The 21679-nt window shown below is 35.6% G+C and overlaps 2 protein-coding genes across 4 annotated transcripts; both read right to left on the bottom strand.

Moving 5' to 3' along the window:
- Positions 1–747: 747 nt before the first annotated feature.
- LOC116138756 (probably inactive leucine-rich repeat receptor-like protein kinase At5g06940) lies at positions 748–4328 on the bottom strand. The gene is made up of 2 exons (XM_031424442.1): positions 1919–4328; positions 748–1302 (listed from the first exon to the last, which is right to left on the bottom strand). Exons 1-2 carry the CDS (start codon positions 4308–4310, stop codon positions 932–934), a joined length of 2763 nt encoding a protein of 920 aa, XP_031280302.1. The 5' UTR covers positions 4311–4328; the 3' UTR covers positions 748–931.
- Positions 4329–8930: 4602 nt separating this feature from the next.
- LOC116138726 (zinc finger A20 and AN1 domain-containing stress-associated protein 8-like) lies at positions 8931–11142 on the bottom strand. 3 transcript variants are annotated; one of them, XM_031424411.1, is made up of 4 exons: positions 11053–11119; positions 10894–10943; positions 10042–10123; positions 8931–9777 (listed from the first exon to the last, which is right to left on the bottom strand). In XM_031424411.1, exon 4 carries the CDS (start codon positions 9762–9764, stop codon positions 9246–9248), a length of 519 nt encoding a protein of 172 aa, XP_031280271.1. In that variant the 5' UTR covers positions 9765–9777; positions 10042–10123; positions 10894–10943; positions 11053–11119; the 3' UTR covers positions 8931–9245. The 3 variants fall into 3 exon arrangements, with proteins under 3 accessions (XP_031280271.1, XP_031280268.1, XP_031280270.1); XM_031424408.1 differs by lacking the exon at positions 10042–10123 and having other exon boundaries at positions 11053–11142; XM_031424410.1 differs by lacking the exon at positions 10042–10123 and having other exon boundaries at positions 10894–10949; positions 11054–11083.
- Between the last annotated feature and the right edge of the window lie 10537 nt (positions 11143–21679).

Raw genomic sequence — 21679 nt, 5'->3', positions numbered from 1 at the left:
ATTACGTGATTATATAATTTAGTGTATCACATTTTTCCGGTAGTAATTGGTTGACCGTGCTTGAAACTATAGATTTTCAGCTTAACCTTGGAATACAGCTTAGTTTATACAAGAATGTGACAAGTTTGTTCAAACAACAACTTGGTGCGAAAATACTAATGAACTCAGTCTACCTAGGAAATATATAAAAATTGGAGGAAGGAGGAAGGAGATTTGCATTTCAAAATCTTGCACCCTTGGGTTGCTTGCTAGAAGTGAGACAAAATTACAATCTTACCAGCATCCAATGTGAAAAAGTAAAATCAGCATTAGCAAGATCACACAACAATGATCATGGAAGTGACTGTGGAGTGTTGGGAGAATATGAATTATGCAATGATCCTAATGAGTGGTGACCATCCTACTCTCAGTTTTTCTGAACTGTTATGGAGTGGAAGAAGCACTAATGTTACATCGCCTCTTAACTTGAAGCAACTCTTTGAACTTGAACCTGAGATTCACAACTTTTTAGGAGAAGATGATTTGTTTATTGATGCATAAATTAGTTTACCATTTCTATCTTAATATAATTTGCAAGTAACAGCGTTAGCTTTGGATACCATTAAGGCAACGCTCAAATAAAGAATGGTTCATGTACTCATGATGCTTTAAGCAGCCCAGGAGATTTGAATATTCATTGGAATATTTAAATATACCCTTAAGAATAGTATTTGATAGAAATATTGATTGAGATGACACAGAAATGAATAGTAATAAATTATATTTTTCTTGCACTACTATTGATCAAAATCCCAAACAATTCTGGTAAATAACACTGAAGTCCATGGCCAAGTATATTTTTCTTCCAATCTGAAGTGGTCAAAACTCAAAACAAGAGATGTAGATTTACATACAGAACAAAACAAAAACTGGGTAATCTTTGGTTCATTTTTCAGACAGGAAGTGAGTGCTCCTCCAAAGTAGAGAGCTCCATATTTGAAAAGCCAGTCCTTGAGCTGAGGGACTGAAGTGCCTTCACAACTTCAAACATCGATGGTCGTTTTTCTGGCATCACAGAAGTGCAACGCAGAGCAATTTCTAAAGCTCCTAGCATTTCTTGTTGGAAAGAATTCGGTATTCTCGGGTCTAGAACTTGAAATACCCCATTCGTAATGTTGATTTTCCTTCGAACCCACTTCACGATATCAAGAGACTCTTCTGGTTCTGCTTTCTCAGCTTGTCGACCAGTTATGAGCTCTAATAGCACAACACCAAAGCTGTAAACATCCATCTGTTCAGTAGCTTTCTTACTGTATCCATATTCTGCAATCAAACAGAAAAGCTTGTAAGTATTTCAAGATAATAAATCACAGAACATTATCGCGACATGTATATGGTTCAGGCATGTAGCCATGTCTCATTTACCAAAATCATGACAAGTGATGGCATTGTGAGGGAGTGGCTGAGTTTCAAAGGCACTTGGAAGTAATAAAATTATGTAAGTTTGCAGTAAAAATTTATTGATGACTTCGATTAAAGTTCCAACTTCTGAACAGCAATCAATAACATTAACATGTGAAACTAGTTTGGCTACTGAAAGAATCTCCCAAGAAGAAACTAGGAAGCAATAGCCTATGCAACAAGAACCCATTTAAGTCATCTGTAACACCAGTGAGTCCAGAATTCAAAACAGCAAACGGATTTCAAATTAGAAAGTAAAAAAGAAAACTCAATTTATAAGTCAAATTCTTCTTGAGAAGTTTGTCAAGAAGGTATAGAACTCCACTCCTCTAACATACAAACATATAAAATACAGAAAATTTGCAGTAATTTGAGTAAAACCTGAGTGGACATGTTGTAAGTAGTACACAACTATGCAGGCACGCAGCTAGAAAAAAATTATGTAATGATTTCAATGAGCTTCAATCAGATCATATACCTGGTGGGTTGTAACAGGATTGTGCAGATTCTGAAGCCATGGTTGATAGAAATGCAGTTTCTCCCACAATTCGGTCGAGAGCAAAATCTGAGAGCTTTGGTTCAAAATCTGCATCCAGGAGAATGTTCTTTGACTTGATATTTCTGTGAAGTAAATGTGGAACATAATCCTTGTGAAGGTATGCCAATCCCTGAGCAATCCCAATGGCAATCCTCAATCTAACACTCCACGGCAACTGAAAATCCTGTCTGCAAATTAAATCCCCTAAGCTCCCCTTTTGTAGAAATTCATATATCAGAAAGATTGACTCATCTGAATGGAAAAACCCCAGAATTTTAATGATGTTCTTATGCCTGATCTTGGCTAATGTCTTGACCTCAGTCTTCAAGGTTTTTGAAGATTGGCACCCAAAATTTACCAGCTTCTTAACAGCAATTAGTTCACCACTTGGTAGGCTTAAAATGTAAACTCTACCAAAAGGTCCACCATTTCCTACAGCACTTTTCTCATCCATTCCAGAAACCAAATCATGTTCAGTGACTCTAAGCGGATAAAAGAACACCGAACGCCAAACACCTGCGTGAGATTTCTGTTTGGAATATCGACGAAACACAAAAAAGCCAGCAGCAACCATTAAAGTTCCAAGAGCAAATGCTATAGAAATCATGGCACATGTCAATGTAGTAAGGCCAGCACTATGGTGTTTTGGCTGGTCATCATGACAAGAATTTGGCAATCCCGGGCCACAAAGCCCTGGATTCCCTTGCAGAAACGAGGCAGGGAGACCTGAGATGAGGGAATAAGGAACTTCACCGGATAATTGGTTGAAGGAAACATTGAAGAGGGCAAGCTTCAAATTTTGAAGCCCTCGTGGGATTGGACCGGTTAGATTATTATCCGATAGATCAAGGTAAGTTAACACCGGCAATTCAGCTAGGGATGGGGGGATTTCTCCAGTAAGACTATTGTCTGCCAGTGACAATGAGACCAGCTTCCTACACTTTTTCAGCTCTGGAATGTGACCCGAAAGTGAATTTTGGGAGAGATTTATGATACTCAAAACAGGTGAATCACAAAAATTGGGTGGAAGCTCACCATAGAAACCATTCACAGAAGCAGAGAACCTATATAAGCTCTTGACCAAACCAAGACCCTGTGGAATTTTACTAGTGAAGCTGTTGTTATCTATCTGAACTTGCTCCAGCTGAGCCGCCATTGATATTGAATCTGGTAGTTCTCCAGAAAATCTATTGTTTTCAGCTCTAATGAGCTTAATTTTGGGGAATGACCATATTTTATCAGGAAAATCACCAGAAAAGACATTGTCTTGAACCTGAAACCTCTCAAGATTCAAGCAGTTACTAATAGAGGTGGGAATAGAACCATTGAAGAAATTTTTATGGAGACTAAGGTTTGTAAGGCCTTTAGCATTGCAAATACCATCTGGGAATGAACCTGAAAGCTTATTCAGTGAAACATCAAAAGACACTAATTTCTTGAGAGAAGAACCAAGTGTCCGAGGAACCTCACCAGTTAGATTGTTCTGTGAAAGGTCCAAAAGGGACAAACTTTGCAACCCCACAAAAGAACCAGGAATTTGACCATGAAAACCAGAGCCTTGCAAAAAAAGCTGCTCAAGCTTCTCAAGCTTGCCAATATCAGTAGGTATCTCACTCACCAAATATACATTTTGCGACAAATCAAGAACAACAAGCTCACTAAAATTTCCAAAAACAGAAGGAACACTACCTGAAAGTAAGTTGCTTCCCAAGTTGAAAATTTGCAGATTCACTAATGAGCCAATGCTGTCTGGGATCTTTCCTTCAATATGGTTTCTGCTTAAATCGAGAAATTTCATAGAACCAAACTGAGAAATCTGATCTGGGATGGTACCCCAAATGAGATTGTTACTTAGATTCAAATTCTCCAAAGAAGTACACTGAGACAGGTGAAGTGGTATAGGTTGGTTAAAGAGATTGTCAGCAAGGTTCAAATTAGTAAGACCAGAAAGTTTACACACTGAAGATGAGATTTCACCAGAAAGATTCAAACTTTGAAGGTTGATAGAGGTTACAGTGAGTGAAGAAGCAGAAATGCAAGTGACACCAGTCCAGTTACAGTGGTGAATACTTGAGGTATTAGACCAGCTTGAGAGAGAGTTCTTGGAATCAACAATGGAGGCCTTGAAGGAGAGAAGAATATCAGCTTCATCAGTTGAAACAGAGATAGTAGTGAAGAATGTAAAGCACAACAGAGACAAAAGAAATGAAAATGGGCAGAGTTTAGCCATTGGAGGAGACTGAGAAAGAGCTTGAGGTCTGTTCTTTTCAATCTTTTCTATATACCAGTGAAGTGAGCCTGTGAGACTGTGGGAGTGTGACTTAAAAGGCATCTATACAAAGTTACAGAAGATTCATCATGACTTTTGTTGATTTTATAGATAATTTATTCTACAATATAATATAATATAGATAGCAAAGTTACATGATGAAGAGAAGTGATTTTATCACCCAACATGCAGAAAATAAAGTAAGTACATATACTGTATAGAAATCAGTGTATCTTATATAGATTAATTTGTCCATCAACTAATTCATTTTGCTAATAATTTGTGTTCATTAATTACCAGATTCCTTGCTTCTGGCCTAAAGACAACATTCATTTATTTCTCAGTGAATACAAAATGATTTGACAAATCACCGACCAAATAAAGTCTCTACTCTTCAACTTTTTTTTATTTATTTATTAATTAAACAGAAATATATCTTTGTTTTTCGAAAAAAGAGATCAAGAACATATTTTGAATATAAGCTGGAAATTAAAGGAAAAAGAATAATGCAGAACTCAAAAAGATCTCGTGAGCTAAGTGATGACAAAAGATACTGCGAAAGACAAGACAAAGCCCGAGCCTGAGCCTGAGCCTGAGCTTCGAGAAAGGAAAACGACTTTTATTGACTCATCGTACTGTTATTGTATCATGCATTTATTATTTCCATTTTATTTTATTAAATAAATACACTATTTTGTAAAACTAAAGAGAATTAATCCTATAGTTTAAGTTGAGGACACCCGCTTTTACCGCTGATGTTCCACAGAAGTGAGGTCTACATTTGATTGGATCAGAGAGGGATGATGGTCACGGACCACTTCCCTCATTCTGACGGTGGAGATCTTGTCATCTCAAATCTCATCCCAATTGCCATTTCTTTTAGATGTGTTTTTTTATAAATAATAAATAAAAATAATAAAAGAGGTATAAAAACGACGACGTCATCATTCCAAACAAATCCAGTAAAGAGGTGGACTATTTCATATTCCAATCAGATTGCATGAGAGAGAGCAATCATAAAAAATCAACCAATTTAATATTGTATTTGTTATCTCAAATAATACACAACAATTTCACATATTTTAATTAGTTAAAAGTAATGGGATACAACCTATAAATATAATAACCCATCATTAACATATTATAATTACTTTTAACTATTATTTTATCTCTACTAACCCAGCAATCATTTTTACTGCTAAATACCCAACATTTACCCTTAAAACTATTCAAATTCTCTCTATTACTTTATATAGAAATCAATTCAAATTACAAAGATATGAACCCAGTCCCAGTTATTAAAAATATATACAGAAATATAGTTAAAGATTGGCTTTTATCAGAAATGGGTTCAGATTAGAGTGACATGACATGTGAAGGCTGTAGTCCACTGGATCCGCACAAAGTCATTGGGGTTGGGGTGAAAATGTCAATTTTGATTTTTGATACTTTTATGCCAGTTGACTTTACATTTAAATGTTTTGACTTTTACAGCCAAAGCGGGAAAGTAAAGGGCAACCATCATTGCTAACTTCTACCATCAAATATTTTACCTCTGCTTATGGTCATGGTTACTCATTTCTCTCTCTAGTTCATCCTGTACAAATTTTGGGATTCTCATATCCACTAAATACCGGGGATTAGTGGGTAGTTTACTAACCCTTGAGTTTTGTTCTTTTAGAAACCAAATTTAAGGATGAATAATATGCAATTGGTTTGTACGATATGTATTAGAGCCGGACGGAGTGACCTGAGGAGAATAGTCACCCGTAAGTGGGACCTTGGGAGAGCTACTCAAGCTGCCACACTTGAGATCTAGTTAAGAAAATGGATCACCATAGGCATCAGCGGATCTTACATCCATTCAATATGAGGGGTAGTTTACTTAACCCTTGGACTTCCTTCCCTTATAGGTTATCACATATTCATATTAACATTACTGAATCATAATTCAAGCAAACATGGCGAGCCATTAAATTATTGATCCAAGGGTATTATTCTCCTGGGTTGGAGCAACATAAAAGATCCTTTACTAGCTACAACTTTTAGGCAACACCATGCTACGACCCTGGTGATGTTACCAAGGCAAAATAGCAATTAATCCTGATAAATCTAACGGTTGTTATTGAGTGAATAATATTATTGGATCAATACATAATTATCAAACTTAAAAAGTATGTGACCTCGAAGAGTATATATATATATATAGCAAATATTAAATCACAAGCTCGTTTAGTTGATAGCTTAAGGAACTCAGAAATTGAACATGTCAACCACTTGAAAGAAGTTTTCAACCCTTTTATCGTTTAATGAATATTTTACAATTAAAAATGTCACTTTCCGAAAGTTTTGTACTCGTTCAAGAGTCAACTTTTTAGATCAAAGAGAAAATAAACAAAGTTTGGAGCATCCAAGGGAATTGTTCTTTTCCCTTTGGCAATATTCGTGGAATATTTTTTTATTCCATTGAATAGATAATGCACTGTAATTGTATACATGTGTAGAGAAGAGATAGTCATGGGTGTTTGCGCTATAATTTGTTAGCATAATTCCCTAGATAAAAGAAAGAAGTAAGCGAGTCCCAACAAAGAATTTTTAGGTAGCCCTTTTTGTCTTCGATGATGAAAATACAAGACATTAAGCAATGGCATTATCAAGTTTCACTTATTGCGTTGAAGAAAGCTAGATGAGNACATGTTATCACATATTCATATTAACATTACTGAATCATAATTCAAGCAAACATGGCGAGCCATTAAATTATTGATCCAAGGGTTATTATTCTCCTGGGTTAGAGTAACATAAAAGATCCTTTACTAGCTACAACTTTTAGGCAACACCCATGGTGATGTTACTAAGGCAAAATAGCAATCAACCCTGATAAATCTAATGGTTGATATTGAGTGAATAATATTATTGGATCAATACATAATTATCAAACTTAAAAAGTATGTGACCTCGAAGAGTATATATATATATATATATAGCAAATATCAAATCACAAGCTCGTTTAGTTGATAGCTTAAGGGACTTAAAAATTGAACATGTCAGCCACTTGAAAGAAGTGTTCAACCCTTTTGTCGTTTAATGAATATTTTAATAAGAAAATGTTACAATTAAAAATGTCACTTTCCGAAAGTTTTGTACTCGTTCAAGGGTCAACTTTTTAGATCAAAGAGAAAATAAACAAAGTTTGGAGCATCCAAGGGAATTGTTCTTTTCCCTTTGGCAATATTCGTGGAATATTTTTTTATTCCATTGAATAGATAATGCACTGTAATTGTATACATGTGTAGAGAAGAGATAGTCATGGGTGTTTGCGCTATAATTTGTTAACATAATTCCCTAGATAAAAGAAAGAAGTAAGCGAGTCCCAACAAAGAATTTTTAGGTAGCCCTTTTTGTCTTCGATGATGAAAATACAAGACATTAAGCAATGGCATTATCAAGTTTCACTTATTGCGTTGAAGAAAGCTAGATCAGTATATATATATATATATATATATATTATTCATTCACTTACTTTCAACGCAAACAACCATTTCTTTCTGGAGACGGTGCTAAGTGGGGACGCTTATTTATTGATTTTGCTACCCACCTTCCTCAACAAGTTTCAATAATCATTTCTTTTGCTTTCACTGTGTCGTTAGTTAGGGAAAATATCATCCACAAAATCACTCCCATCAGAAACAGCATGAGCTGTGAATTGTGATGACTTACCAGACAACAATGCAATGGAGGACAATTTACAAAAGTCTTCACCCATTGGCGTTGAAAAATTACCCACAATAAAAACATGTTTTCGATTTTCATATCCCATTGCCAACTAGACATTACTGCATATTTCATTGCTGGCAATAACCCAGCGTATGATGATTATATTACGCACAAAATAACCAAATCAGTACTGAAATTGATTTACTGCCAAATAATTACAGAATCAACGTCTCCCATTGTTTTCCAATTTTAAACTTTACTTGAAAGAGTTTAGAGCAATTTTGAATTATTTGCATAATTCCAGGCAATGGATTGATCGTTAGATATAATTTCGCCAACTTGGGAGAAAAAGATAAAACCACTCGGCCAAAACACCAAGTTGTTCAACTAGGCTCACCATTGTCAGTATTGTACTACTGCATGCTCAATGAATCTTAGGTGAAAATTTCACACCCTGAAACTACAGTTACTCTACCACCATCTACTCCTTAAAGTCAAACACTAGTTCATTCTCCCTTCTGCACCAATTGAAGACCCAAGGTTAAAGAGAGAAAGATTGAACTCCTATGCTTGTGGCTCAGATTATCAGAGGAGTTCAAGCCATGCCATACTAGGTGTTATAGGTCACCTTGTCTTGTGACCCATAATACCAACTTCCCTCTATCAGTTTAAGTATCAACCTCACCACAATATGGTTTGTATTGCAATAAATTGTGAACATTAGCAACTTCTTCATATTTTGGAAACTGCATTAATAAACTTTAACATATTAGTCAGTTTACGATAAGTGCACAAACCACATAAAAGCAGACCATGGACAGATGACTAACCCCTTATCCATATATAACAACTGGAAACTAATCCAACAAATCGATGAAGAGGCAACACAATGCAAGTGTAGAACACAACATAAACTTATAGAAGAAAATTGAAATGAAGAATGGCAGGATAACACAGGAAGTGCGATTGTTGCAAATACCAATATTTCATTACCACTAGAAGAAATGCATACCAACCAGAAATCACTACTATAAAGTAACCACAAAGATATCCATCAAACCAGCACAAATCGAGACTTACACGCTGGAGCCAACAACGGAATTCTCCTTGCCAATTAACAAGAAGATATAACTGCAATGATGTCCTAAAAATCATTATCTAAACAATTTATAGCAACAAAGGACACCTAACAAGACAAGCAGCCAACTTATATGGAGACGCATGCATAGGAAGAGAAGCATTGTAATTCATTACATAAACCTTAACTTCAGATCATGGCTACTAGATCTTATCAAGCTTCTCTGTCTTGACCACAGGGTTGGCTTTAGCAATTGCTTCCCTTGCAGCAGTTCGATAATCAAAAGGACATTCATGCTTGTCAGAGTATCGGTGAACAGCACAGAAGAGATTCCCACACCTGCAATTGAACCCTGTTAAACCAACCCGCTTTCTACAAGAAGCACACCTGTTAGGACCCTCCTTTGGCTTCATCTCCATATTCTGGCCAAAGGATGAATCACTGGATGGTTTTGTTGATAAGATATTAGTCTCCACAGGTCCAGCTTGTACAGCCACATTACCAGCAACAACAGGATCCTTTTCAGTCCCACCGGAGCTGCCATTCACAATGCTCCCAATGGATGATGCTGCAAGTTGAGCTTGTTCCTGCTTCAGGATCATTTCCTTGTGGCACTTGGAGCACATATTCATGGTAGCAGCACTTCCAAAGAAGCCACAGTTGTTAATGCATAGAATGGGACCTTCTGGAGCTTGGCATCCTATCTCATCATGTGAGTCCATCTTTTCTTTTCTCCTGCACGAAAATCAACTTACCATCTACATTACAATATACAACTAAATCACACAAATAATGTACCACTTAACAAATATAATCCAACTGTGGCATGCATACAAATACTATTAAGACATGCATACAGGCAACAAAGTATAAAAACTGATGCTCTCAAGTGTTCCCAGAAGAAGAAAATAATAAAAGTAAAACGAAAAAGAAATGAAGTAATCCGCATAAACCAAATTTAATTAGCAATTTATCACAATAAATCATGATTGTTTTTACCTAGGAGCGTGGGTGATCTACACAGAACAAGACTGACCAAGTGCCCTCAGGTTAAGAGTGCTCTATACAGCACCTGACTTAGCTGATATCAACCAGAATAAACGAGATAGCTTAACAGAGTGAACTTGCTAAAACACTTGGGAGCAAGAAAGCCTTAAGAATGTCAACAATAAAATGATATACTACACATATACAGTTCACACGCATCAGCAAAGTAGAAAATGTCAAACAGGAGGTCAAGGAATCATAAAAGAATAGCACAAAAGTCCTTCAGTGTGACAATTAAAGGGAATATCATCCTCAACACCGGAGATTAGTTTGAACCTACGTGAATATAACTGAAATTATGTTCATAAATATCCATGTTCATGACTTAAATTCATAGAGAGACAATTTTCGATATTGGGGAAAAACAATTTGTTACCGATTTGCAAGCTTGCAGATGATTGACCAGCCTTATATAGTCTCTAAAAAGAATCAAACCACACTTTTCAGACCAAAGACAAACAATAATATACACAAGTATTAACCATAACAAGTATATTATTCATCATATTAAACAAACCAAATCCATAACAGAAATTCCAATAACTCAAAATAAATATACAGAACACTCGAAACAAATACAAATATTCTGTTTTATATTCAAACCTCAACACTAATTCACATCATGAACAAACACCCTAACTTCCTATTTCTATCAATTCCATCTAAAATAAATCTCATCATAGTTCCAATTTTGCATCCAAAACTCACGCATCAAAATAATCAACAATAATAAGTGAATTACATAAACAAACAAACAAATAAATTCCCATAATAAACCTAAAAATAAAAAATAAAAACCCTCACCGGTTTAATTTCGTCGGATCTTGATTTACAAAAGAGAACTGGCTTATTCCCTGCACGATGAACCAAAAATCAGTAACAAATATTAAGGTTTCGTTCAAAACAACATAAGAAAAGTAAAAGACGATGTCGAATTGAAAGAGACAAGAAACGAATCCATACCTAAATCGAAGATATAATGGTAAAATATAATACAAAAGAAATCGAAACCGAAGCCGAACAAGAGGAGAGAAAGATTATTATTAGGTATCGTTTTGATTTTTTTTTTTTTTTTTCTCGATTTTGTTTGTTTTAGAGTTGTTCTCTATTTAAGACTTCACTTTTAATCTGCCAACCAACGCTCTCCATGAGTCGGTGAAGTTAAACTCACTGCCCTCAATAAACTTTCTATTTACTGTTTTGCCAGTATTGGTTCATTACATGGCGGCTTTCGGTTGGGTGGGTTACTGTTACCGACCTTGCTGTTGCGGTACAGATAGCGTTGGGCTGGGCCTCATTCAACTTGTATTTGTTTAATCATTAAGGTTTAGGATTAGGATGAATGTAGATTGGCTCAGTTACGTTACGTCTCAAATATGCTTTTCTTCTTCTCCGATAAATATCAAAAGAGCTTATAAAGATTAATACCGTATTTACTTAATAAGAAAATTATATAAGATATCACTCTTTAAAATGATAATTTAGATTGTTTTACTCAATTTTGAAAAGGCTAATATTACACATACAAATTTACTTGCATGATAATTAATTTAGTAATATTGTCTTAATTATAAAATAATTGCATCACACATACATAGAGTTTATATAAAGTCTTGTATATAAAATAACGTAATATTACTTTTGTCTTATCATATCATTTACAATCATTTAATATGATTTTTATTAACTTAATTTTTATATTAATTTATCCAATTATATCCTGTCATATTATTTTGTATATGTAAATTATTTGTTATAAAAACATAGAATAAATAAAATAATTTACCAAATTAATTGTCACATAAGTTGGTATACGAAATTGAAAACTCAATTTTGTAGACATAAATAATTAGTATGAAAATAATAAAAATAAAATTATTTTGACTTACGTTTGATAAATTCTATTTTTAAAATTGTTAAAAGTTTCAAAATTATAAATTATTTTTCATATTATTATTAATGAAAAATAAAAAAACAAAACAAAACTTATGTAAGTTGATGAAAATGATGGCCAGCAGCTGTTACCACCAGGACCAACGCGAGCAAATTTGTCAAAATATGAAAATCTAATATTCTAATGGAATCAGCGAAAAATCCATCGTCTTTTATGATCAAATGCCGCTTTAGAAGATGATGGATCATATTATTCAACAATGTTACAGACATCGGGGTTTTTACACTGAAATCTTGTATCGGTTTATATGTCCTGTGACTCACACCATTCAACACATTTTACATTATTAAATTTTTTTCTAGTGAATGGTCGTTCATCAAACATGGATTGTCGTTCACTTACATGGACCCTCGTCCACATTATATGGACGGAGGTCCATTTACTAAGGACGGACGTCTTCATTTAAACGATGTCTATCCATCAGTAAATAGAATAAAAAATATAAAAAAAAGTTAGGGACGGCCGTCCATAAATATTGGACAGGCATTCATATGTTAATGGACGCCCGTCCATAAACAATCATTTTTAAAAATTAAAAAAAATTTAGGGACGGCCATTCATTAGTTATGGACGGTTGTCTCTTAATTTTGGACGAGTGCCCGCAAATAAAGGACGCCCATCCATAATGTAAATATAAAAATTTTAAAAAAACTTGGGACGCTCGTCCATAAATTGTGGACGGGCGTCCCTAACGTGTGGACGGGCATCCGTAAGGAATGGACGCCCGTCTATAATGTGGATTTAAAAAAATTTAATAAAATCTTTGGACGCCCGTCCATAAATTGTGGACGGGCATCCCTTACATGTGGACGGGCGTCCGTAAGGAATGGACGCTCGTCCATTATGTATGGACGGCCGTCCGTAAGTAATGGACGCTCGTCCATTATATAAGGATGATCGTCCGTAAGTAATAGACGCCCATCCATAAGGAATAGACGTCCATCCATAAGGAATGGACGGCCGTCCTTTAGTTTTGGACGGGCGTTCGTACTGTAATTAAAAAACGTATTAGGTTAACAAAATTTGGGGGAAGTTTTTAAAATTAAAACAACACAGCCGCAGTCTTCATCTTCGTCTTCCATCTACGCTCTTGTTCTTCGTCTTCCTCATCTGCCATCGGTAATTAGACACTTTCGTTTTTCAATTTTTTTTTTTTTTATGTTGGATGAATGTGTTGGATTCTACATTTGTGTTGAATGGAGTTGAGTTGATAAAGAGAAATTCAATCAATTTGATGGGACTGGTTTGTGTGATTGATAAATAGAAGTATTATGTTTTGAGTGTTTTTGGCTTGGAAAAAGCTTACATTTTTGTTGGTTGTGTGATTTGCTCTCTTTGAAGGCCGTTTGTATAGGTTGTTCGAATGCTCTATCTTATGCCAATCAGAGTTATAAACAATCAGAGTTGGGAGCTTGAACTACCAATTCAGGCTTAAACATCTGTTTTTGTCAATAGACACTGTAATGCAAAACATCGGTTTTTTTTTTTTTTTGGTTGTTGTTGTTCCTAACTGATTGAGTAAGTTGGAGATTAGTTTAAGCTATTGCAGGTTTGAGATGAGCTGCAGATTCGGTGCTTCTAAATATTGGTTGATGAGTTGCAAGTTTAATGAATGAGTTGAAGTCTATTTGAACTACAGGTTAATGCAGGATTATAAAGCATTTTTGCTGAAAGTTTAATGTTCAAATTTGAAGTGGATTGAGTTGAGCTGCAAGTTTAATAAGTTGAGTTGGAGTTGATTTGAACTACAGGTTTAATGCAGATTTTATAATGCCTGATTTGAGGAGTTGATTTGAGCTGAAAGTTTAATGTGCAATTTTGAGGTTGATTTGAGGAATTGATTTAGGCTGCAAGATTAATGTGCAATTTTGAGGTTGATTTGAGGAATTGATTTAAGCAGCAAGCTTAATGTGCAATTTTGAAGTTGATTTGAGGAGTTGATTGAAGGTGCAAGTTTAATGCAGATTTTATAATGCCTGATTTGAGAAGCTGATTTGAGCTGCAAGTTTAATGTGCAAGTTCAATGCAGGTTTGAGAAGCTAATTTGGGTTGCTTCTTATTGCTTTTTTTTTTTTTTTTTTCTTTTTTACTCAGATTTAATTTTAATATATATTTTCTGAACAAAATGTATGCACCAAAATTCAGAGTCTGTTATATACTTATTTTTCAGGCTATACGAGCATGGTGCAATAGAAATATTCTTTCTCGGTTCATTTTTGCTTGACTTGTCATTTTAAAAAGACTAGTATGGGAAGAACTGGGGAGAAAATATGTTGCCATTTTGATAAATTTCTCTTTCGATTGTCTGCAATGTGATTGATTTCGATAGTATGCTTTTAAAGTAGGATACATGGTTATGTTGTATGTGCTTTAAAGTTTATGCTTAAGATTATGGTTGTGATAATTGTGAGGAAGCTTTTTGGCCTTTGGACTTTGCTAGTAACTATGCTTTTTCCTATTGCAGAGGAGGATAGATGTGTGATGTGCTTGATTTATTTGTTAGTTTTAGGAGAAAATTATGTGCATTAGAGACAATGATAAAATGTCTTTCTACTTTCTAGTTCATTCAAGTGATGCCTAAGTTGGATTGGTTGAACCACATATCTTGGATGTAATATTGGTTTAAAAGGGTACAATCTGGTGGTCTAATGTCATATATGTTTTGTCATATAACATGAATTACTTATGGATATGTTTTTTTTCCAGGAAGTTGCTGGTTATAGAAGAAAGCAAAAAATGGTAAGAGCTAAAAACACAACCACTCCAGGTGGAGGCACATCGTCATTTGGAGTCCAATTTCAAGATGTGCAACATAAAAACAATACAAAGAGATGGCGAAAAGAGATATTTGTCTTGGAAGAAGTTTGGATTTAGCATTTATAACTAGATTGGGTTTAGGTGATGAGATTAATGGTTGGATCCGTAATTTGAAATGGGACCAGTTGGTGAGTATTAGATATGACGGATATAAGCATTTGATTTATCAGTTTTTTAGTAGTTTGGAAGTTGTGGAGACAAGTACTGATGATTTTATGGCATATACAATGTTTTTTAGATTAAAGAATCAGAATTATGTAGTGAGGCCACAGGACTTAGCAAACTGAATAGGGATTGATTTTGAAGGTTTGGAAAACGTATCAAGAACGTGGGATTCCAAACAAGCTTGGACGGATGTTTCTAGAATAGGGGTTTATCATCCACATAGGTGTAAATCTACAAAGTTAAAGAATCCTGTCATGAGAGTTTTTCACAGATTTCTGACATTCACATTTAATGGCAGGAAAGAGACAAATGAAAATGTGACAGTGAAGGATTTATTGTTGATGGAAGCAGCAATAACAGGGAAGCAAGTAAATTCAGCAAAGTTATTGATTAAGAAGTTGGGAGAGATTAAACCGGAAACAGGTGACATTTATTAGGGGATGGTTGTTACGCTAATATGTGAGAAGTTGGGTTTTGAGATCACCCCTTCAGATGAAGCCAATAAAATAACATTTTCTGCAAATAATTTGTTGGGGGATGTCACATTGTCTAAAATGGGTTTGATTAAAAAGAATGTGTCAGGAGAATGGTTGCTGATTAGGGATGAAATGGAGGAAGAGGCAACGGTTCAGGAAGGTGTCCATGTTCCAGAAGGGGAAAATGAAGGACGAGTCTATGTGCGCAAAAGAAGGAAAACGAGTATTGAACCTAGATCTTCTCAGAATATAAAAGAAATGTCTTCTCAGACCTTAGACGAAATAGTAAGCAGAATTGATCGGATCGAAAGGTTTCAAGAAAAGAGTTTTTCACGTATTGAGAGGAAAATGCAGGAACAACAAGATCAGTTGTAAAGTGATTTCAACTCGTTCGCATCAAGAATAGAAGAAACAGTTGACATCCTTAGGGAATGCATGACAGAAATATCCAACATGATGAAGAAATTGTCACCAGCCTCGTCCTCCTCTAGTCAGCCTCCATCCCCTACACTAGGATGAAGAACTATTGAACAACCTCCACCTTCTCAACATCTTTGGGGAACGCACTATGAATGTTAATTGTAATTATGTGTAGTTCAAATACTAAACTGTATGTATGCAAATATGTTAATTAATAAAGTTTGATTTCACAATATGTTCTCAATTAGCTGAACTTCTCCAATATCATATGAATATTAATTCTCAGTATAAATGTTATGTACGAAGATTATATTTGCCACAGTATCATATCATTAATTATTGTTCAATACATATCTGAATGCTCATGTATATGTAATACTAAACATACCAAAAGACATATCAAAATTAAAATCTGAAATGAAATGTAGAATAATATATACTGAAATGTGACGATAATATATACTGAAAACATTCAGAATAAGGATAATATATACATTTACGTTATTATTATGAATTCAGCACCCTACAACCAACAATCTACTCTTACCCAACCAGCAACAAAAATAATAAAAATAAAACAACTGATTCAACATATAGCTCAACTGCATTCGTCAAAAATTAACCACAACGCGAATAATTTCTACCGAATACATATGTATATGCTTTAACCGGTTAACGATATCAAATCTCTCCCAACAAAACATGTTCATCATTTACAATTTTTTATTTTTAGCCTTACGTACAATTTCGTCAACCTTCGATTGCTTTCTTTTGCATGGAAGATGACCTTTGCTGCGAGCTACCAGTGGACTAATAATTAGATTATTCCCCTCTTTCGGAGGATTGTCCCCCTCTTGACTACCAAACCCTCCATCACTTTCCTTCTGCTCCAACTTATTTCTCACACCAGTCATCAATTCCATCAACATGTTACAATCTTCCTCATTGTTTGATGCCATATCAGCTACTGTCAGCATTAGATTAGACAACTTCTCAAAACGCTGTCCTTCAACGTTTGTGCTCCATCTATTATAACTTACCTTGATTTTCGTATGACATCTTTTTATGTTTTTCCTCTAANTATCCCTTATTAATAAAATTTTAGGACAATAATGCCCTTATTTTTAAATTTATTTACATGAATATGGCTTTTACTATTTCACCCCCAATTAATTAATTTTTTGGACAAAATTACCCTTGAATTCAAAACAAATTAGCTCACTCAAGCCACCACCCCTAGCCACCTGCCGTCAGCAACCACCGTGGCGGCCAGATGCCATCACCGGAATGGCGCACGGAAGGCCGAAAATGGCCGTCATGCGCCTATCTGGCCGTTGATTGCCAAATCCGTAATCAATCTGGCCGTTAATGGCCAGATTGATGGATCTGATCGGAAATGACCATATCGACGCACGACAGCCATTTTTAGCCTTCCGTGCGCCATTAGGTTGCCGGCAGCCGGTGGCCTACCGTGGTTTTTGGCGGCCGACAGTGGCTGGGTTGGTGGGGGGTGTTTTGTTGATTTTCTAAACTTTTATTATGGGGTTGTTTTTACTAAGTTTTTAAATGTAGGGGGGTTATAGTAATCCAACTAATAATAATATTTAATTAGAGGACAATTAAGTAATTTAAATAACATACCCACTAATCTATTCATTCCAACCAAATATATTAATATAACATACTCACCAATTAACTAAACACATTTTCCTAAAGATTCAAGGTAATCTATCTTTCCAATAATCTAACATTCTCTGAACCAAAGTTGTTAAGTCCAAAAAACCTCTAACAATTTTTTAACAGCAATGCTACAGACACCGGTGTTTTTACACCGAAATTTTGTACCGGCTGACGTGTGTGCTGACTCAACCATCCAAATCGTCCCACGTGTTTTGACGTTATTGAATTTGATCTAATGAACAGCCGTCCATAACATATGGACGGCCGTTCACTGATATGGACGGGCGTCCTTATTTAGAGGACGCCCGTCCATTGCTAAATAAAAATTAAAAATATTAAAAAAAATTAGGGACCGCCGTTCACAGGTCATGAACGGCCGTCCTTTAATTTTGGACGGTTTTTAAAATATAAAAAATTAAAAAAAATCTGGGACGCTCGTCCACAAATTGTGGACGGGCGTCCCTAATTTTTGGACGGCCGTCCGTATAAATGGACGCCCGTCCATAATTTTGTTTAAAAATTTATAAAAAAATATTTGGACGGTCGTCCCATTCCTTAGGGACGCCCGTCNAAAGGGTTTCTTTAGAGTTAACGACATGTTCCCACAAAAAAAATGGTCTATTACCAAATTCATACCCTCCCACTTTTAAAATACCTTTTTACTATTAGAGCGGAAATCTGTTAACAATTTTCATTGTGATAAAGGGTAGTATGGTCATAAGACATTTGTAAGTAAAGGTAAAATGGTCAGTTGACATTTTGCACATAAAATCAAAATTTCAAATTGTAATATGGGGAATGGGGCAATGAAGGTGTGCTCTACATTGATTCCCCATCCTTCATTGACCAACTCAACCCCGATTTGGTCGTTCCCATCGCCGTTGGCCTTCCCCGACTCCACCACTAACATCCCCACCCTCCATTGACCAAAACCCCCAAGGTTCCCGCCTATCTCCTCCCACCGATCGCCGGTTGCCATTACGTTAGGGCTTCAGATTTCTTAGCCAAATTCTGGCCGATTCTGACAGCCAAAACTACCCTCGCCACCACTCTTAGCATCACCAGTGCCTCCTCTTCAAAACCCCTATAATCCCACCTCCTGGTAACTCGCCGATCGACGTCTATGACAGCATCACCTGCCATCACATTTGGGTTGTTTTTCTTAGTTGTTTTGGCTTCATTTTGACTGGATTGTGGTTTGATTTGGAGTTTGTTTGTTTGTGTTGTGGATTGAGCCCTGGCCATTTTCCCGGTCGTCAGAATCACCTCATTAGTCCCCTACACAATGCTCACCAACTGTTCGACCATTTGCCCCAACTAGTCATGTGAACACAAATCTAGTGGTAGTCGGCGATTGGCTAGAAATATTTTTTAATGTAAATTGTTAACAAAATTTTTGCTAAGGGTACTAAAAGGGTATTTAAAAAGTGGGTGGGTATGAATTTGTCAATGGACCATTTTTGGGGCGGGAACATGTCATTAACTCTTTCTTTTTATAGTGACCACCTACTGGTTTTAGTGTTTGATCTTCTTTGTAGTGACTCTAGTGAGCACTCGCTGATTTCGGAAATGTTTTCAATTCAACCTTCAAATTTATTAATAATTTCATACATTTAACCTTTAAAAAAGTTAATTAAAATTTCTCAACTTTGTTAACAAATTTTGAATGTTAGATCAATTGAATTCAGGTGAATAGTAAAAATGTTATTTCCTTCAAACTTAAATAAAATAACATAACAGTCCATAAAAGATGGGGCTTAGGGTATCAACAATGCTACAGACACCGGGGTTTTTACACCGAAATCTTGTACCGGCCTATTGTCTAGTGACTCACACCATTCAACACATTTCACATTATTAAATTTTTTTCTAGTGAACGGCTGTTCATCAAATATGGACGGCCGTTCACTTACATGGACTCCTGTCCATATTATATGGATGGGGGTCCATTTACTACGGGCGTCCCCCGTCCATCAGTAAATGGAATAAAAAATATAAAAAAAAAAAATTAGGGACGGTTGTTTATAGGTTATGGACGGTCGTCCATAAATATTGGACGGGCGTTCATATGTTAATGGACTCCCGTTAATAAACAATCGTTTTTAAAAATTAAAAAAACATTTAGGGACGCCCGTTCATCAGTTATGGACAGCCGTCCCTTAATTTGGGATGGGCGCTGGCAAATAGGGGACGCCCATCCATAATGTAAATATAAAAATTTTAAAAAAAACTTGGGACCCCCGTCCATAAATTGTGGACGGGCGTCCGTAAGGAATGGACGCCCGTCCATCATTTGGTTTTAAAAATTTAATAAAATCTTTGGATGCCTATCCATAAATTATGGACGGGCGTCCATAAGGAATGGACACCCGTCCATTATGTATGGACGGCCGTCCGTAAGTAATGGATGCCCGCCCATTATGTAAGGACAATCATCTGTAAGTAATGGACACCCGTCCATAAGGAATGGACAGTCGTCCTTTAGTTTTGGACGGGCGTCCGTACTGTAATTAAAAATCGTATTAGGTTAAAAAAAATTGGGGGAAGGTTTTAAAATTAAAACAATACAGCTGCAGTCTTCTTCTTCATCTCCATCTGCGCTCTGGTTCATCGTCTTCCTCATCTCATATGCGCTCTTGTTCTTCGTCTTCCTCATCTGTGCTCTTGTTCTTCGTCTTCCTCATCTGAAATTGGTAATTAGACACTTTCGTATTTCAATTTTTTTTTTCAAATCTTTTTTTTTTTTTTTTTAATGTTGGATGAATGTGTTGGATTCTATATTTGTGTTGAATGGAGTTGAGTTAATAAAGAGAAATCCAGTCAATTTGGTGGGACTGGTTTGTGTGATTGATAAATAGAAGTGTTCTGTTTTGAGTGTTTTTGGCTTGGAAAAAGCTTACATTCTTTGTTGGTTGGCTTGGAAAAAGCTTACGATACAAATAAATTAAGCCTACAAAATACTGTCAAGTGTTATAAACAATCAGAGTTAGGAGCTTGAATTACCAATTCAGGCTTAAACATTTTAAACATTTGTTTTTGTTAGTAGACACTGTAATACAAAACATCTGTTTTTTTTTTTTTTTTTTTAGGTTGTTGTTGTTTCCAAACGATGATTGAGTAAGTGGAGATTAAGTTTAAGCTGTTGCAGTTGAGATGAGAGCCAGATTTGGTGCTTCTAAATATTGGTTGATGAGCTGACGATTTGCTGCAGGTTTAATGAATGGTTGAAGTTGAATTTAAACTACAGGTTAATGCAGGATTATAAGCATGTTTTGCTGAAACGTAATGTTCAAAATTTGAAGTGGTTGAGTTGAGTGAGGTTTAATAAGTTGAGTTGGAGTTGATTTGAACTGCAGGTTAATGCAGATTTATAATGCCTGATTGAGGAGTTTATTTGAGCTGAAAGTTTATGTCAATTGAGGTTGATTTGAGGAATTGATTAAGCTGCAAGATTAAAGTGCAATTTTGAGGTTGATTGAGGAATTGATTAAGCAGCAGCCATATGTGCATTTGAAGTGATTTGAGGAGTTGATTTGAAGTGCAAATTTAATGCAGATTTATAATGCATTGATTTGAGAAGCTGATTTGACCGCTGCAAGTTCATGCAGGGTTAAGAGAAAGATTCAAAGACTGCAACAATGGCAGTCCAGTTCAGATAGTTGAAAAGTAAACACAGTTTGCTTAAGGGGTCATTTGACTTTTACTGAACCAAAAAGTGATGTCGGTTACATTGCTACTTAACATCCCACCAGTCTGTTTGGTATGTAACATTTTTTTAATCTATTGCTTTCTATGCTTTTCTTGTTGGGCTGCTGCTTCTTATGGTTTTTTTTTTTTTTCCCTTTTTACTCAGATTTAATTTTTGAATATTATTTTCTAAACAAAATGTATGCACCAAATTCAGAGTCTATGTATATACTTATTTTTCAGGTACTACGACAGGGCAATAGAAATATTCTTTCTGGTTTATTTTGCTTGACGTCTATTTTAAAAGACTACTATGGGAAGAACTGAGGAGAAAATATGTACCCATTTTGATTTATTTCCTCTTTCGATTGTCGCAATGGGATTGATTTGA

The sequence above is a fragment of the Pistacia vera genome, unplaced genomic scaffold (genome assembly GCF_008641045.1).
Source record: "Pistacia vera cultivar Batoury unplaced genomic scaffold, PisVer_v2 Contig343, whole genome shotgun sequence".
Classification (NCBI taxonomy): Eukaryota; Viridiplantae; Streptophyta; class Magnoliopsida; order Sapindales; family Anacardiaceae; genus Pistacia; species Pistacia vera.
Note: the sequence above shows the minus strand (reverse complement) of the source record. Positions and strands in the feature narration are given on the sequence as shown.

Excerpts from the sequence above, each read along its gene's own strand:
- LOC116138756 (XM_031424442.1), bottom strand. The coding sequence starts at position 4,310 with ATGCCTTTTAAGTCACACTCCCACAGTCTCACAGGCTCACTTCACTGG. Across the intron at positions 1,303-1,918 it reads ATCCTGTTACAACCCACCAG|AATATGGATACAGTAAGAAA; the intron begins GTATATGATCTG and ends GTTTGATTGCAG.
- LOC116138726 (XM_031424408.1), bottom strand. The coding sequence starts at position 9,764 with ATGGACTCACATGATGAGATAGGATGCCAAGCTCCAGAAGGTCCCATT.